The sequence below is a fragment of the Epinephelus moara genome, chromosome 20 (genome assembly GCF_006386435.1).
Source record: "Epinephelus moara isolate mb chromosome 20, YSFRI_EMoa_1.0, whole genome shotgun sequence".
Classification (NCBI taxonomy): domain Eukaryota; kingdom Metazoa; phylum Chordata; class Actinopteri; order Perciformes; family Serranidae; genus Epinephelus; species Epinephelus moara.
This window is the reverse complement of record NC_065525.1, coordinates 23,309,695-23,327,091: the sequence shown is the minus strand read 5'-3', so window position 1 is coordinate 23,327,091 and position 17,397 is coordinate 23,309,695. Positions and strand designations below refer to the sequence as shown.

The window sequence follows — 17,397 nt, the reverse complement described above, 5'->3', positions numbered from 1 at the left end:
CAACAATTTAAAATGGTGTGATCTTCACCTGATGTGTTTCAAAAGTCTTTACCTCTTGCCCAGGACTGTTAGTGCGTCCCTTTCTTGTTGACGAAACGTGTGTGAATCATTCAGGAGTGAAATGGCAGACCAAGACTCAGGACAGCTTTTTGGGCAGGGCCTGCAAGAGAATTATCTTTGTTATGGTGCACTTGTCCGATGCCCATAAAGGAAAAACACCATGGGGTTTGTAATGTTGACTTGAATTCTGATTAAGTGTGCTATGTGTGTTTTTATACACAACTGAAAGTAAGTTTCCTTTCTGGAATCATGACATAATTAACTGCTCTCTCAGCAGTACACACTGAATGTTTACTTTGTTTTTGTTTGTGTTGAAGCTAAGAAATATTGATGTGTTGTTGTTTCGTTGTTTTCTTTTCACTTCAGCACATTTCAGTATATTTAGTTTTCATGTCATCTTAAATTTCTAATAATAACCTTGTTATTGTGTTACCTGTATATCCTGAATGCTCCTGGCAGCTCAGCCAAACCAAGCATGTCACCTGACTCCAGAGCCTCTTCTGCAAGATCCCCCAGCCCCTCCTCTTCCTTACGTTGTTGCCATGGCAGCAGGGTCTCCCAGATACTCAGAGCTGTGGTATCACCACAAAAAAAAGAAAAGGAGGAGAAAAAAAAACAGGAATGTGAAGCACCTGGACCAGGCTCTGTGATGCTGAGTAAGCTATAATTAGATTTAGGAGACTGTTTTCTGTGGTATATTGCAGTGGCAGCTCAGAGAAACTTTTCCTTACTGTAGTGCTCCTGTAGCATTTCTGTGTAAAGCAAGTGGGTCACAACATCGTACTTGACTTCCACCAGGAGGAGGACGTCTGACAGGGAGACACAGCCCCAGGCCTGACCTCTAACTGCTAGGCTTTGGCTCTGCCAGGGAGAGGGCAATATACTCTGCACACCCTCTGATGCCAATCTAAGATAAGATAAACACATAATATCTTAATGATGGTAAACAAGCACTTCGACATAGAATAGGTGGCTTGTAACATTAAATAAAGGTTTTAATTGTTTTTAGTGCTTAAGGAAAAAATTGACAGGTCTTTCTGATGGGGAACTGAACTACAAGTAAAACTTATCTATGCTCTCTTCAAAGCCAGACTCCATTGACAAAAACAGTTATTTTACCTGGCTGAACATGGGAGCTGCTAGTTTATCGCTGCCTCCATCAGTTTGTTTGTGTTATTGTGTGACTTTGGTGTTTTAAGGGATCGTTTAGATTCACCAATTTCACACATAACACAAACAAACTACCAATGGAGGCAGCAGTAGACCAGCAGCTCCCAGCTTCCTGCTTTTCTCCTTTTTTGGATTCTTCGTTCATTGTGGGGGTGTGCGAGATAAACAAAGTTTTCTTCACAAATTCAATGTAATACAGGGTGAGTAATTGATTCTCCTCTATTGCTGATCTGAGGTCGGACAGAAGTCCACTCACATCAAGTTCAAGCTGCGTTTCCCTGTCGCTGTTAACAGTTAGGCTAGTCTCCATCTCTCTGATAGTGAAAGCTTGAGTCGCCACATTGTGCTGAAATGATTCAACTGAGGATCGTACTGGTCCGTAGGAACAATTCAGTGGAACTTTGAGTTTGCTGATCATACTTTTCCCTTAGCTTTTAAAGCTCTTCCACAAGCTTCTCCATTGTTAGCTGAGGTACAGCGTTATCCGCCATGTTGCCACAAACATTAGCACTGTGGTTTTGGGCTTGATTTGTCACCTTTCTGCCTGCCTTTTCTGCTCATTTCGCTTCTCAAGCACAGGAATTGCTTCAATATGAGGACACAGTATTTAATGATAAACAGTATTTTAAGAAAAGATTATGCTGAAATGATATAGAGCTTGGACAATGTGTGCCTTGACACCACATTGCGTAAACAGAAGTCTCAGGGTGAGTAATTGATGTACAAATAGTCATCTTAGGGGTAAAGTGCTCCTTCAAAGTAAAAGAATCAATGCTGCAATGTGCACATACTGAAGACAATGTGATTATGTGGCTTTTTAAAGAAGAAAAAAAATCCATACACTTGGGAGTTTTCGTGCTACAGCCTTACTCGGCCTATTATGACCAGTATCGTATGATGGCTTACGTTGGCTGATGTTAGCAGACTTTAGGTGGATATATGCATTACAGATATTACTGAGTTTGTTCACTGACTTGTTTCTACTTGTGCTGCTGTTACAATATGTTGTAGCATTTGACATTGTTATAAATGTCTTGCATTCAAAATTTACTCGAGGTGAGGAAAAAATATTTGCAATAAAGTGCAATATTATATCAAAAGTAAAGTGAAAAGTAAAGTGCCTTTCAGGTGTTGAATATAACACTTGCAGTATTACAATGCTGTAGGTGGGCAACGTGGCTTTAAGTCTTACACTGGTAAACAATGCAATGCATCATATTTTGAGCTCATCTTAATTTATGTTTTGCAAAAATAGCCTCAATCTGCAAGGTCAGTCTGTAATGTGGTACTGTATTATATAAGAAAATACTCAAGTAAAGCACCTTTACCTCAGAACTGTATTTGAGTAACACTGTAACTTCTTAAAGTTAAGATGCTCACCTGGCCCAGCACTGCCTAGCTGCCTTCTTGATCCTCTTCACTCCTCTCACACTCCCCAACAGCTCCTTTTTCCCCACCACTTTTTTGTAAGTATTTGGGTCTGTGCTCTGGTGGAGGCAATCCAGCACATGAGAATCGATGATAAGTGGTTCGTCCGTCCCGTTGAAAGTGTTGAGATTTCCAGCATTTAGCAGCTGGAGGTCCCAGTAGAGCTGCGGATAACAATATTGACTCTCAATAGTGATGACATAATATTTTGGTCTCATATAAGATTCAGAAGAAATAAAGCAAATTAATTCACTACCTTCTCCTTCTTTTCCCTCTCCCTTTCCATTTCCAGGAGAACATCCAACACATTTTCACCAACACAGGACCAACTGTTATCACCTCCTGCAATCTGAAACAGACACAGATACAAAGGAGTATCCCATAATGACGACTGAAAAATTGATCAGCAGCTGCTTTGTTCTTTAAAAAACGTCTTGAGTTTTTACCTTCTGCATGGCCACATGTGCCTCATCATTGTTGGAGGGGACATGAAACACTTTGCGGTAGAGCAGGCTCACATCCTTAGAGGAAAACTGAGCTCCGACAGACAGTCCCAGGGATCGGTACAGACCAGTGACACACTCCTGAAGGAAAGATCAGTTGTAGTTACACACACATACATGGAAAACAAATGCAGCTCTCACCCAACGTCAGAACGTCTTACCTGCTCCATGTTTTCACCACTGTGGACTCATACATAATACAGGCTGTTACTATGGTTACAGCAGTCCTCTGGACAACAGCTGGATCAGGTTACCAAGCAACAAAAGTGACAGTGTATCTGTCAGAGGGGGAAATGTGATACGTGAACATGTGACTCATTACACCTGCGTGAAAGGTGTTCTAGTGAAAGTTAGTGGATCCCAGTGTGAGTGTATCTTGTTGCCTGTCTCATACATCATCATCATATATCTTATAAAGCACCCACTGGTTCAGTGCTGGTAACACTTTATTTTATGGGTGTGTAATGTCCTAATAATTTCCTGGGAAGCTTCAAGGAAAGAACCATTTAATTGGCTATTACTTGACCTGCTGTACACTCACTAAAATTTTTTCTCATGTACACAAGCAGTTAATTGGACCAACTGAACACTTTGTCTGCATTATCTTACATTTAATTAGCACCAAATACATATTTATTTCCAAACTTCCTGTTAAATTACAAACAAATTACAGACCCATAAAATAAAGCTTCACTAAAATTATACTCATGTCTCAATAATGGATGAAATACAAGAAATAGTAGTGAAGCCTTTGTTTATTTGTACGATAGAGAGCAAAAAAAAGATAAGAGTACCTGAGATTATGTGGTTCATACAGTCAGACATCGCACAGTGCTGAAATAAACCTGTACAGTAAACAAATGCTCTTTGTATAGTAAATAATACGGTTAAAATAACCTCAAGGCAGACAACAGTTATGCGTCAAACAAAACAAGTACAAAAAAACCAATACACGTGAAATTATAACCAAAAAAACCCTTGTGTAGTATAAATATTCAAATATTCAGTGCTACATATGTTAATAAAAACACAAAAATGCAGTATTTCACTTTAGTCGATATGTTAAATCCACAGGTGATGGAGGTTTATCTGTTTTTCTATTTCAGACGTCAGTATACAGTAACAGGAGGCTTATGCGGTCCTTGAGTGGATTGAAGATTATCTAGCACCAGTGACGTTAGACAGAATCTGGACTCTTACGTTGGATGGACGGAACAGTTTTGGGTTGATGATATTTCAAAGGTCCAGTGTGTAGGATTTAGGGGTATATATTGACAGAAATGGAATAAAATATAATAAATATGTTTTTTTAGTGTAAAATCACCTGAAAACAAGAATCAATGTGCTTTTGTTCCCTTAGAGCTGTTTATATTAACAAAGGGAGCAGGTCCTCGTCTATGGAGTCCGTCATGTTGCACTGCCATGTTTCTACAGTAGCCCAGAATGGACAAACCAAACAATGGCTCTGAATATCACATTTTTGCATCGCCCATTGTAGTTAGAAGCCCCACTCTGAGAAGAGAGTGTCGGAAATAGACAGACATTCAAAGTGAAACTGCTTCAGTCAGTGTTTTTCTTGTTTAAATCAATGGGTTTGTTTGTTTTGCAAAGGAGGAGACATCTGCAGATAATCAGCTCCCGGTAAAAACCTTATGAACGTCTGGATCTTACGGACCTTAGCAGGTGCAGCTGGGGCTAGCGGCCCATCTCTGAAATGCCAAACAGCATAAGAGAAACACTAATTTGTAATGTGGAACTACTTCTTTCAGTGTTTTTACTGGTTTTAATCACCTGGTCCATTTGTTTTGGAGGGGAAGAGACCTCTGCGGATAATTTGGCTCCCAGTAAAAACCTCCTGAGCGATGAAAACTGAAGGAATTCTAACCTGGAGAAGTTTCAGCTGGTTTGCAATCTGCAATCCTCACCAATAGATGCCAATAACCCCTTAAATCTTACACACTGGACCTTGACATTTTCTAACAACATTACAATTCCATCTTGTGAGGAGGTTGAGATAATGACATTTTGCTGTTGATGATGTTTGAGACTTTTAGATGACGTTAGATTTTGGTTAAACACAACTTAAAACCAAGAAAATATCAATGTCATCTGTTGTCTTTATTCTAAGTCACTTTGACGTTGACATTAGACTAGTCCTGACATTGATGTTTGGTCACTGGATGTCATAACCTACATTCAACCAAATATCAACATCTAAAGACCTTGGTGGCCAGCTGGGCAGAGGTGACAGTGCATGTGCATACAAGCAAGTGTCCACTTAAACGTGAGCAGTCCAGAAACTTATGTGGACTTTTCATGAATGATCTTGGGGCACTTTTCTGGCTGTATGCAGTAGTTGTTGTGTAGAACCAGACCGGCAGGACACTGGCAGCCTGGGACACAGGGCTTGAAGCAGTGGCTCTCTATAACCCCCAGTGGTACATCAACGTTAAAGCAGGTTACGGGGCACGGGGGCCCGCACTCGTCAAACACAAAGCCCCTCTCCACTGGACAGCCCACAGCTGTGGAAGACAGTGACACAGAGAAAACAATAAGAACATTGTGACCACTATAGCTTCAAGGGTGACCAGTGGGAGTTAGCAGGTGTCTGACAGCAATAAGAAAACAACATCGTCTTTTCATTTTTATTTGAGGCTACATTGTTGTGGCAAAGCATCACTGAGCAGTTTACAATAGGAGATGGTTGACTTTGGTGAGTGTTTGATCCAAGACAGTGCCCAAGTCATTTTGAGATGTAGAAATAAAAAATCTACTTTATATATTTGACTATGTTACATTTATTTTACTTACACATGTAGTTCATAAAAATCCTCACCTGTCACTCTTTACTTTTTATATTGTTGAAAAATCATAAAGTAGATGTTTAAAGCCCCTGAAAACTTGATGATTTCCCATCTAAAGCCATCAGTCTGCACCTCTATCAACTGTCACCAACTCCCACATTGACACTCTAACTGCATGTCAAACTGATCACCTAAGCATTCATCATAGAGCCTGACAAACATTAGCAATATTAAATAAACAGCCATAAACACAGAGCAACTGTGTGTGAGCTGTCTTCTGTTAAAAAGGTGTTTCTTCCTACAATCCACTGCCTTATTAAAATCCAGGGCTCTGACCAGATAGCTGGATACTTAGCTAATTATGTTCTCTGAGCTCTCCGAGTTGCCTTCGAGGGATATTAAACATTTTTGACTCGTTACTCCTGCAATTTGTGCAGTTTGAGGCACAAAAACAACTTCACATGTTGATCTTGTCATAAGCTCTGAATCATTATTATCTCTGCCAGGTGTAAGCCTGGAGGGGATCGTGCGTTTGGTCCTGTGTGTGCATCTGTCTGTTGGCAGCTAATCTCGAATTCTACTGGACCAATTAGCCTAATATTTTGTGTGCACGTGTATGACAGTATGCTACAGGACTTCTTGTGGTTGTGGTGATTCACAATTGGTAAAAAAAAACAACTGTTTTATATCATTAATGACTGCTGACTCCTCTGAAGTGGACGGCAAGTTTTCCGGAAATAATCTTGGCTAAAAAGAAGAAGCCTTACCGTCTGTTGCGGGCCACATTTGGGCCTTCATCGTGGCTCAAAACCTGACATCCATAAAAAAACTTTGGTCTCACTTTGAACCACAGTATCTGCATATTAACCCCATACCCAATATGTTATGATCCTCTACAGATAGGCACAATACGAGATGAAAAAAGAAAAGGACCCATTTTTGTTATCTTTACAACCATCTTGACTGTAAGGGAGCCGGGAGGGACAATTCCACTAGGTTTAGCTGTGCTGCATGTACGTCTCGAGTGGCCACGATCAGCCCCATGTGCCACCTGGTTGACATCTGTAGTCTGCTCAGTGCACATTTCTAGTCCTGGTTTGCTTTCTGTCCCAACACGGCTGCATATCTCCAATGACCCATCTATTATGTACTTTGGCCAATTATTACCCACATGTATCGCTATCCCCCATCGCTCTTACTCAGAAGCGGATTAAAAGATATGTTATCAGGACCTTTAAGTGTGTGTTTCACTCACCACACAGTGAGGGGCTCCTCCATTTCAGGATGACTCCCGCTTCTCTACACTGACTTGCGTAGGCCTCCAGAGTGTCACACAGACACTCATCAGTGTTGGCCCCACAGGCACAGAGGTCGTACACACAGGCTCCGTACCACGGCTCAGGAGGCACCACCCGATGGCAGGGCTTAAAGGCAGCCGACTTCAGGACCTTACAGCGAGCGTTGGCCCCCTTCTTAGCTTGGTAACCTGCGTCTTTACAGGGGTCGACATTCTCGCCGGGGCGACAGGATGAAAGGGCGTGGCTACCATTTGTGACCTACAATGAAAAAACAGATTTTAAAAGACTTGTTTTTGTATGACAGTTTCACTTTATTTTATTCTGTCTCTATATGTATTTATTTTACCCTCCAGCTGTTGCCAAAGTCAGACTCTGACAGGCTGATCCGTCCACTGGGCATTCGGAGGTCATCCTGGTAGTAGTTGTTGAAGTTTCCACAGAGGCCACACATGTGGTCCTTATAGGAGCCTGGCACACTCACTTCTAGATGTGAACGTCCACTCCACAGCACCTAAAGGTGAGCCAGTGAGTGTCAATGTGTGACAGGCTTTGGGAGTGCCCGAACTGTTAGTGTTTCCAATCATATGTTATTATATCATAAAAGAGACAAGACTGTACCTTCAGCCCGATGTTAGTGTTGAGTAAGATGGTGTTGGTTTGTCGTTCTACATAGATGTACGGTTCTCTGAGGAACGGCAACGTCACGACCTCATCATTCACCTGAGGAGTACGGCTTAGTTGATGCATGACACAAACATGATTGTTTAAAAATTATTTGCATTATTTGTACACACAAACCTTCACGACCCAGTCCTGGAGCAGCTGCACTGTGATGTCTCCTATAAACACGGTCACCTCTTTAGTCCAGGACACTCCTTTACGCCCACGATCATCGTTAGTGGCATGAATGCTGTACAAACAAACAGGAGTCATAGAGCAGGACATATACAGTATTAACATTTCAATATCAATAATTTACTTTAAAAATCAGCTTCTTCATTCAAAGGTCACATAAAAAGACGTGTCGATTGATATATTTTTTTAATTGAATGTTAGCGAGGACTTGAAATCAAAAGTTGTTAGTTGTTCAAAAGTCTTAATAGCAAGTTACAAAAGTAAAGTATCTTGAAAAGTGGATGTGTCTGCAAACTGACACACATCCAATCCGTTTTGCTGCTGCTAGTTACTTTACGGCACCAAACCTTTCTGGCTTGTGACCACTTACAGCCAGAAAACTCTAAAAACCTAAAGTACTAATCTTGAACATTAAATACACATGACTAAACATAAAACAATCAAAGTTAAAGTTCAGGAAAGGAAAAAACATTATTTATTATGGTGTAACACTCCATAACTCATCAGGAGTGCGTGACTTGTTTAATATAATCAACAGTGTCCTTGAAACATAAGCAAGCAACTTACCAGCTAGCATCCCATTTTGATTACAATACTGCTAAATCCTGAGTGGGCCAGGTTAAGTATGTGAGGAAATAAAGTAACGCCTGCACACTTCATGCCACAAAAGTTTAATGAAGACACAGTTTTGATCCTGCTTGGATGGGCCAAAACGATTTTGACCTGATGAAGATCCAAGCAGGATCAAAACTGTGTCTTCATTAAACTTTTATGGCAAAGAGATAGTGTGCAGGCGTTACTTATTTCTTCATGTGCACTGTTACTGATAGCCTTGTGCCTGCGTGATGTGCTTATAATTACTCATTACTATGCAACATCAACTTTTTCCATCAGAGTCACGCACATTTCAAACCAGGGGGAGGAGCTCAAAGCAAACTGATTACATAAATCAGTCATAAGTTAATAAGCAAATCTGTTCAAAATTTGGCAGATTTTTTTTTCACGTTAAGACCCAAACACTTTAGAAGCTGTCTTAGAAAACATGTTTTTGGGGTCTTTAAAACCAGTTAACATCTACTTCTGATCTCTTGTCACAGGTTATTTGGATTGTTTTTAGAGGGTAACTGTAACTGTGGAAGGGAAGTATCAGTAGCAGTAGAAGGAGTAGACAAAACACGCCTACTACAGCACTTTATTGGGTAACCATGGTGACCCACTCACCTGAAGTCTCCTCCCTCACAGTCCTGTGCCAGGATGTAAGTGCAGGCTCCCTGGAAGTGCAGCATGCGGCCGTCGAAGGTGCGATAATGAGGGTCGCCGAAGGCAATGCAGGTGGCTGGACGAGGCAGGCAGTGAGGACAACACAAACCTGGGACGATGGCTGGCATCTCATCCTGAGAGAGCAAACACACACACACACACACACACACACGTATATTCAGATACACTGTCTGTGTAACTAAGAGGAACCCAGGAGACTGAAGTGTCAAAATGAGCCCTGAGGAGCCAGAGTGTAAACACTGATGAGAGATGTCAGATATTTAGTCTCTCTTTACAGAATAAAAATTCAGGACACTGAGGCATCATGGGAAAATTTCAGACTATGATGAAACACTGAGAAAGAGTGTGCGTGTTTGTAATACTGACTGTTGCACAGGTGAGGGGAGGGCAGCGTTCACTTTGACAGTGCACGTCTCCGTACACACACGTACAGCTGGTGCACTCATCCACCTCCCACTGCTCGTTGGAGTGATACACTGTTCCCTGGTGCAAACACGACGCCTCGGAGTCTACAACACACACGCACAAACACAGACACACACAGATTAAACTTGTTAGGCAGAACACTAAAGTTAGGGACGCTCACTGTGTTGGCTGGCTGTGATACCTTGGCACTCATAGCAGCATTTCCCTGGAATCTTCACTGGCCTCTGAGCATCCAGACAAACTGCAGGTAAACACTCTTCAATGGTGCACTCGATGTAGCCCAACTAAAGAGGAAACACAGAAAGAAAAAAGATTACTTTAGAAGAAAATGGTCTGAACAGATACAAGATCTATTACCAGTCTTGTCCAGTGGTGAGAGTAAAAAGTACATTTACTCATGTACTGAACTTCAGTACAATTTTGAGGTAGCTTACATAACTCAAGTGTTATGCTGCTCTATACCTCTTTCACCCCATATCAGAGAGAAATGTGCGCTTCTTACTCAAGTTACTCTGACAGATAGAGTTTCTTGTTACCTTTCAGATTCAGATTTTACATACAAAAAAAAAAGGAATCAGTTTCTAAAATATGATGCCTTGTTACTGATAAGAGAACTACGGCGGCTGATGCAACAATGCAAATGGCCCTATCTGGAACCAGGGTTTGATCTGTCTGTTTAGGCTACTGTAGAACAACATAAAGATCCTCGGGGAGACAACCCACAAAGCATGTAGAGATAAACGCCTTATTCATAGTACGATGCGCCATTCTGCAACCTGCTGGTTCACACCGATGCAACTGGATGAGACAGTGTGTCATTTCTATGCAACAACTCTCTGTGCTCCCGTTCTGATTTCCAGCTTTTCAGGCTGATTTTGTGGCTGAATATAATTAGTAGATTCTTAAAATATGAATGAGGATAGTGATAGTGAGATACTGGCTACAGAGGCATTGGTAGCAGTGATGAAACTGCAAAAAACATCAACAAAACCAGCATCAGATGGACTAGATCTTTATTACTTTCTTTATGCTATATTCATTCACCATTCTCTCTCCATCCCACCCCCACCACTCCCTCTAATCATCTGATTAAGGGTGTTCCCTCTCCCGGTCAGCCAGTCAAACCAGCCACGAGCTCATTCAGCCATTCACATTGCTTCTGCCGAACTTTAAATCTGTTCTCCTCTCTGCTCCTGTCAGCTGTCATTTTAGGCGGAATCGTTGCACCCTTCTTGACCCCATTCACCCCCAGTCTCCTTATCCAGGCCTCATCAAAAGCCCATTCCTCTTCTCATCCATACCCTCAGCTTCCTCTTTATCTCATCTCATCACCCCCATTACCACCACCAGTGTCTAGACTCCATAGGGGGAGATCCCTAATCTACAACACCTTCACAACCCTCCTGGAATAGATAACATCACAATGGGGTCTAATCACCAAAGACTTTTCACATTCCTCATGTGCGTCATGTAAATAAATATTCTCTCTCTCTTTGAACAAGTCTCTCCTGATTGAAATGTTTTTGGATCAGAGGGTTTCTTTGTTGATTTGTTTTCTGTTCCTCAGCAGGATCACGGCAAAACTTCTGCACAGATTATCATAAAACTTGGTGGAATGGTGTAACATGGGCCAAGGAAGAACCCGTTAAATTTTGGAGCGAGTCCAAATCACGAGGCAGATATACAAATTATTTTTCACTTTTGTTAGCATGGCGAGCATTTGGCCTTGGCGGAGGTCTGCGGTCTCAACGCGCTCTTCTAGTTTTATTGTTTTTTAGGGATTTGAAATGTCAGACTCTTTTGTTTGCAACACGCTGACAAACAACGATCTTGAACGCTGCTTGAGATATTTGGCATGAACAGTGTGAGTATTTCTGTAAGACTCACGTTACAGGTACATGTGACGCAGTCGTCATCGCTGTCTGTCCAGCTGCTGCCGTTGGGCACACGTCTGTTCGAGCCGTCAATCACACAATCTGTATGAAACACAGGAGAACCGTCACGATATAATAATAATGGATGTTAGGACTTGCTTAAAACGTTAAAAGACACAGCGAACAGACAAACTGTAAGAAAGACGGTGTTATCTCACATTTACAAACGGGGCAGCATGACTCTGGAGAATTGAACTGTTCATGAAGAGGGCAAGTGAGTGGAGGGCAGTTCTGATGTAAGCAGGTCCAAGTCAGGTCCTAAATCACAGACACAGTATCACTGCACAGAGTCACATGGTATCTGGACTGTAATCTGATCAGAACAGTTAGATCTCAAGGGGCAGAGATGTCAAACTGAAAGTCATTTCATTCTGACATTTCCTATCATTTATAGGCAAATGAAATGGTTAAAAATAAAATATTTTAGGCTATATGGTTTCTAAGAGATGATGGACAGAAGACAAGGTGCATGTCGTCGCTACGGTACCTTGCACTGGCAGGTAAAACAAGGGTCATCTGTCGCCAAGACCTCGTTGCCAATCAGTGCAGAGGTGCAGTTACTGAGAGGCTCTAAACAAACACACAGATGTCACAAAGCTCAGTGACAGTGCAGAGATAATACACAGTGTATCACAAAAGGCGGTTCAGTACTGACGTGCGCAGACAGGACAGCAGGAGTCTGGGCTGGAGAACAAGATGTTGTTCTTGGGACAGTCGACCAGACTGGGACACTGCTTTCGGTAACACCTCAGGTGTTGCTCTCCATCTGGCATCACCTGCGACACAAACAGCTTGGATTACACCCACCACAGTTACTAATATAACTTCTAATTTAACTACTACTGCCAATGAAACCTCTGGATCTTCCATATCTATTTCAATTAGTACTGTTTTAACCTCTGTTATTAAGTAGAGCTGAAACTCGATTCATCTATAAAACTGAGTGACAGAAGATTAATCAGAGACAATTCTGACAGTTTAATAATCATTTAGAAATGGATGATTTACTGCTTTTCTGTTTTATTTAACTGGTAATTGAAATCTTTGGGATTCAGAACACTGACCTCTGGAACTTGTGCAGGCCATTTTTCACTATTTTCTGATGTTTTATACATTAAAAACTTAATAGTACAATAATTTGTGCAGTAGTTCAACTGTACAATATGCTCTGCAATAATTCATTTGCACAATACTTCTTTTAAGTTCATTATTATTTATTCTATTGCTGTATCTATACCTAACACACTTTGTAGTATTTGGAACATATTTGTACACATTTCATACATTTCATAAGACACAGATAAGATAAGAAATTCTGTTTTGTTGTGACATGTTACAATTGATTTTATAATGTATATAACATAGAGAAATCATAAAGTTGTAGTGATAATATAACTTTGTTAAGATGAATAGATTAATCTTTTAATATGAGATAAGATAAGAAACCATGTGACACATTACAGTTGCTCTTATACTGTACCATAGCATAGCAAAAAAATATAAATGAAAAAATAAGAATTATGTTAAAATTGTGCATTCAGCCACAATATATGTCTAACACAATATATACATCCATCACCCAAAATATTAAAACCACTGATAGGTGAGGTGAATAACATTGACCATCATGTTACAGTGCAATATTCTGATGAAAATGCGTTGTTCTGAAATTCATGTGGATGCCACCTGACGTGCACTACGACTGGCACGTAGAATCTGACAAAGAGCTCAAGATAACGACCTGGCCTCCAAATTCCCCAGACCTCAATCTGATTCATCGTTTGTAGGACATGCTGGTACCCCACCTTACAACCAACAGGTCTCAAAGGGTCTGCCACCAACATCCGACGCCAGACAACACAGGACATCCCCAAAGGTCCTGTGTCCATGCCTTGACATGTCAGAGCCAAGTCTGATCCAACGAAGCTCCACAGTGGATCAGAGGTACGTCTGGGGTACCAGCACATCTCATGAATGCTCCATCAGATTGGGGTCTGGGGAACTGGGTGGCCAGGTCAATGCCTTGAGCTCTTTGTCACATTCCTCTGACCATTTCTTAACAGTTTTAAGGGTGTGCAATGGCGCACTGTCCTGCTGGGGATGCCACTGCCACTTGGGAGTGCTGTTGCCATGAGGGGGTGTACCTGGTCTGCAATGGTGGGTTGGTGCGTTTTAAAGGGATAGTGCACCCAAAAATGAAAATTCAGCCATTATCTACTCACCCTCATGCCAAGGGAGGCTCAGGTAAAGTTTTAGAGTCCTCACATCACTTGCGGAGAGCAAAGGGGAGAGGGGGTAGCAACACAACTAACTCTAACTGCCTCCTGTACACTGTGCTCACGTGTGCGCACTTGGATCACTACAGACGAGCAGTATGGAGATATTTTGTGGTTTCAATTATGTGTTTTTGGACGTTTGAATCTGGGGCGCCGTCAGCCTGCATTAGGTGGAGTTATGTTGCTACCCACTCTCCCCTTGGATCTCCGCAAGTGATGTGAGGACTCTAAAACTTCACCTGAGCCTCCCTCGGCATATGGGTGAGTAGATATTGGCTGAATTTTCATTTTTGGGTGCACTATCCCTTTAAGTGGCATCCACATAAATTCCAGGACCAAAGGTTTCCCAGCAGAGCATTGCTTTGTAACGAGATTACACATTTTTTATACACTCCTTATTTTATACTTCTATTTTTTTTAATAATTATAATTAATTATTTATAATTATAATTATTATAAAATAAGCCTCATTATTATTAACAGTTGCTCTCTCTATTTCTTAATTATAAAAAACAGCAACTGTAACGTGTCACACAGTTTCTTTTCTTATCTTATATTAAAAGATTAATCAGTTCATCTAAAAAAAACTTTAAATATTCACTACATTAACAAGCTACACATAAAAATGTCACAATCAGGTTTTCAGTTGTCAGGTGTGTATGCATCGTACCTCACAAGTGCAGATCTGACAGGGGTCATCTGCTGGATGGAAACTCTCACCTGGACCGTACACTCGGCCCTCAAATACACAGTCTGCTCAAAAAACAATCATATAAGATTATCAAGCACCACAGTGAAAGAAAATCCTAATAGGAAACATGAGTGTGCCTTAGATTTTTTCATTAGCTTACCAGCGCAGACAGGGCAGCACTCCCCGGGCACGCTGATGAAGTTGATGCATGGAGATAGACAGCGTACTTCAGAGCAGGTGGTCACCCCTTCCACACACATGCACGTCATACAGGGAGTGGAGTCTGCGAACCAGCTGCTGCCCTCAGCATGCTCCTCTCCTCCATACATACAACCTGAGAGGGACAATTAAACCGCTGGTAAAAACGATCTCCTTCTGCGATTATAATTTTCAGTGATCAAGTTACCTCTGCAGCGTGGACAGCAGGCTCCTGGATCAGTCACCTGGTGCATACAAGGCAGCTTGGGACACTCAGGAGACGCACATTGCACCTCACCTGCCTGCAAGACTCAGATAGATTAGTGCTTAAATACAAGGAAAGTGTAAATATGGAGAGAATAGACAGTGATGGAAGAGTCAGACCTGGCAAGTGCAGGTGGAACAGTGGTTTGAAAGCAGAGTCCATGCCTGCCCGTCACTGAACTCCTGTCCATCGAGTGAACACGCTGAGACAGACAAGAGACAAAGACGAAAAAAATTCTCAATGAGGTTCAGAGAGATATGGTTTGTTTTCATGTGTCATGTTTATATGTGTATGTAAGTTTGTGCCATGTGATTTTTGTGATCATTTGCGTGAATTTGAGGTGGCTTTTATCAATTCCCACAAACACCTTTAGGTGCTTTTTAGAGTTAAATTGCAGGAAGTGATAAATCCAAAATGAAACAACAATAAAAAATATTTCTGAACATAAAAGTTTATTAAATATTGAGGCCACAAATTTGCTAGAGTGAAACACATGTAGGCCTTCACATTCAGTTTGTACCTGTGCACTCAGGGCAGCACTGTCCTGGCCTGGTAACTGGTCGGAGACAGGGTGTTGGCGGGCAGACCAGAGGCACGCAGGTGACGGTGCCTCTTACACATGTGCAGCGCTGGCAGGGGTTGGAGGAGGGTGTGAAGGTGTGACTGTGAGAGTGGACGACACCCTCATACAGACAAGAGTCGCAGACGGGACAGCAGGTATCTGAAGGGACTGGGTGGGAGCAGCGGACTGGACACGGTCTCCTCTGACAGTTCACCACCTCATTCTGAAAGAGAAAAAGGAATCAAACAGCAAGAATTTTGATTATATGCACAGTTTTTTTCATTCGGTAAGAACTGTCAGACTGACCAGACAGGAGCATGACGAGCAGGGATCGGAGGGAGAAGTGAAGGTGGAGCCGGACTGATACTCCCTCCCCTGATGAAGACAGATCCCTGTGCAGACAGGGCAGCACTCCCCAGGAGGAGTCACTGGACGCGCACAGGAAACACTTGGACAAGACACGTGCGAACACACCACAGCGCCGTTCTAAACACACACACACACACACACACACACACACACACAATGAGGATGACAATATTTCCTTTACATAGTCAGCTACAGTCCTCCTATAGTGCTCTAAATCTTAAATCTTAAATCTTAAATCTACAAACAAAAATCTACAGTGCATGGAAAATAAAATGCACGTGTGGTAGTACCAGACAGGAGCAGAGCTGACAGTGGTCTGTAGGGTGTGGGAACCGCTCTCCGTTGAAACAGTCTCGTCCATTAAAGTTGCATCCATCACACACTCTGCATGCACACCCATCCAGTCCTGGGTGTGGGCATGACACCGCAGGGCATCTTCTCTGTGCACACACCACTTCACCTTTCTATGTAAAAAAAAAAAAAAGAAAGAAAGAAAAAAATGTACAGTAGCTGTGAGGGTGCAGCAACTCCCAAAACCAAATCCAGCCCTTCTCCCTCTCACTGAGCACGTGCAGTCCTGGCACCCGCCCTCTCCTCCTGGAAGGATCTGTCCGTCAACATAAGTCACACCTTGGAACTGACAACCTACACACAGTAGAGTGAAACATCAGTATTTACTTATTCTACATAACGTGAACTGCGATATTTTGTAAGCTGGTTACCATCACAGACAGGGCAGCCACACGGGTCGGTGATCGGGTGAGTACAGCAGGCTGCTGGACACGTCTTCTTCACACATCGCACTGAACCGCTCTGTAGGAGAAGAAGCACGACACATTGGCTCGAGAGATTAACCAGCAGGAATGTGTATGTGTGTGTTGATGCTACCTGACAGGTGCATTCAGCACAGAGGTTTCCTGGGTCAGGGATCGACTGTCCGTTTGCGAGGACTGCATTGTTATAGAAGCAGCCTATAAAATAAAAACAGGTTTGTTTTGTCACTTTGTAACATTTTAAAGCAATGATCCTAAACCAGGAATGATTGTGACTTTACATACGTTCACATTTTCCACAGCATTGCCCAGGTGGTTTGTAAGGGTGGCTGCATTCTCCATTGCACGGTATCTTGGTGCAGATGACCTCCCCGCCGTAACAGTAACACACGCCACAGGGGTCTTTGTCATCAGCAAACTCAGTGCCATCAGGATATTCTTTACCATGAAACATGCAGCCTGCAAGTCGAAAAAATGGAGATTAAGATATTTTTGAGATAACCA

The 17,397-nt window shown here is 42.1% G+C and overlaps 2 protein-coding genes across 2 annotated transcripts in view; both read right to left on the bottom strand.

Moving 5' to 3' along the window:
- Positions 1-48: 48 nt before the first annotated feature.
- On the bottom strand, positions 49-2,944 carry LOC126408110 (uncharacterized). Its single transcript, XM_050073484.1, has 5 exons — positions 2,915-2,944; positions 2,611-2,822; positions 792-967; positions 494-632; positions 49-160 (listed from the first exon to the last, which is right to left on the bottom strand). Exons 1-5 carry the CDS (start codon positions 2,942-2,944, stop codon positions 49-51), a joined length of 669 nt encoding a protein of 222 aa, XP_049929441.1.
- A 934-nt stretch (positions 2,945-3,878) lies between these two features.
- The window catches only part of kcp (kielin cysteine rich BMP regulator), a 32,372-nt gene continuing 18,853 nt past the window's right edge, over positions 3,879-17,397 (bottom strand). The window contains exons 24-46 of the mRNA XM_050073542.1: positions 17,179-17,352; positions 17,009-17,091; positions 16,843-16,933; positions 16,683-16,765; positions 16,411-16,584; positions 16,058-16,237; positions 15,710-15,974; positions 15,309-15,391; positions 15,133-15,226; positions 14,887-15,060; positions 14,706-14,788; positions 12,415-12,535; positions 12,247-12,329; positions 11,918-12,017; positions 11,713-11,801; positions 10,007-10,109; positions 9,766-9,908; positions 9,340-9,512; positions 8,062-8,173; positions 7,882-7,983; positions 7,610-7,774; positions 7,221-7,521; positions 3,879-5,683 (exon numbers count right to left, since the gene is read on the bottom strand). Coding sequence (XP_049929499.1) covers positions 5,463-5,683; positions 7,221-7,521; positions 7,610-7,774; positions 7,882-7,983; positions 8,062-8,173; positions 9,340-9,512; positions 9,766-9,908; positions 10,007-10,109; positions 11,713-11,801; positions 11,918-12,017; positions 12,247-12,329; positions 12,415-12,535; positions 14,706-14,788; positions 14,887-15,060; positions 15,133-15,226; positions 15,309-15,391; positions 15,710-15,974; positions 16,058-16,237; positions 16,411-16,584; positions 16,683-16,765; positions 16,843-16,933; positions 17,009-17,091; positions 17,179-17,352 — 3,197 coding nt within the window. The 3' untranslated portion in view covers positions 3,879-5,462. The remainder of the gene's footprint in view (positions 5,684-7,220; positions 7,522-7,609; positions 7,775-7,881; positions 7,984-8,061; positions 8,174-9,339; positions 9,513-9,765; positions 9,909-10,006; positions 10,110-11,712; positions 11,802-11,917; positions 12,018-12,246; positions 12,330-12,414; positions 12,536-14,705; positions 14,789-14,886; positions 15,061-15,132; positions 15,227-15,308; positions 15,392-15,709; positions 15,975-16,057; positions 16,238-16,410; positions 16,585-16,682; positions 16,766-16,842; positions 16,934-17,008; positions 17,092-17,178; positions 17,353-17,397) is intronic.

Coding starts and splice junctions, on each gene's coding strand:
- LOC126408110 (XM_050073484.1), bottom strand. CDS start 2,944: ATGGAAAGGGAGAGGGAAAAGAAGGAGAAG. Junction 633..791: donor AATGCTACAGGAGCACTACA/GTAAGGAAAAGT, acceptor GTGATACCACAG/CTCTGAGTATCTGGGAGACC. Junction 161..493: donor GGAGCATTCAGGATATACAG/GTAACACAATAA, acceptor ATTCTCTTGCAG/GCCCTGCCCAAAAAGCTGTC.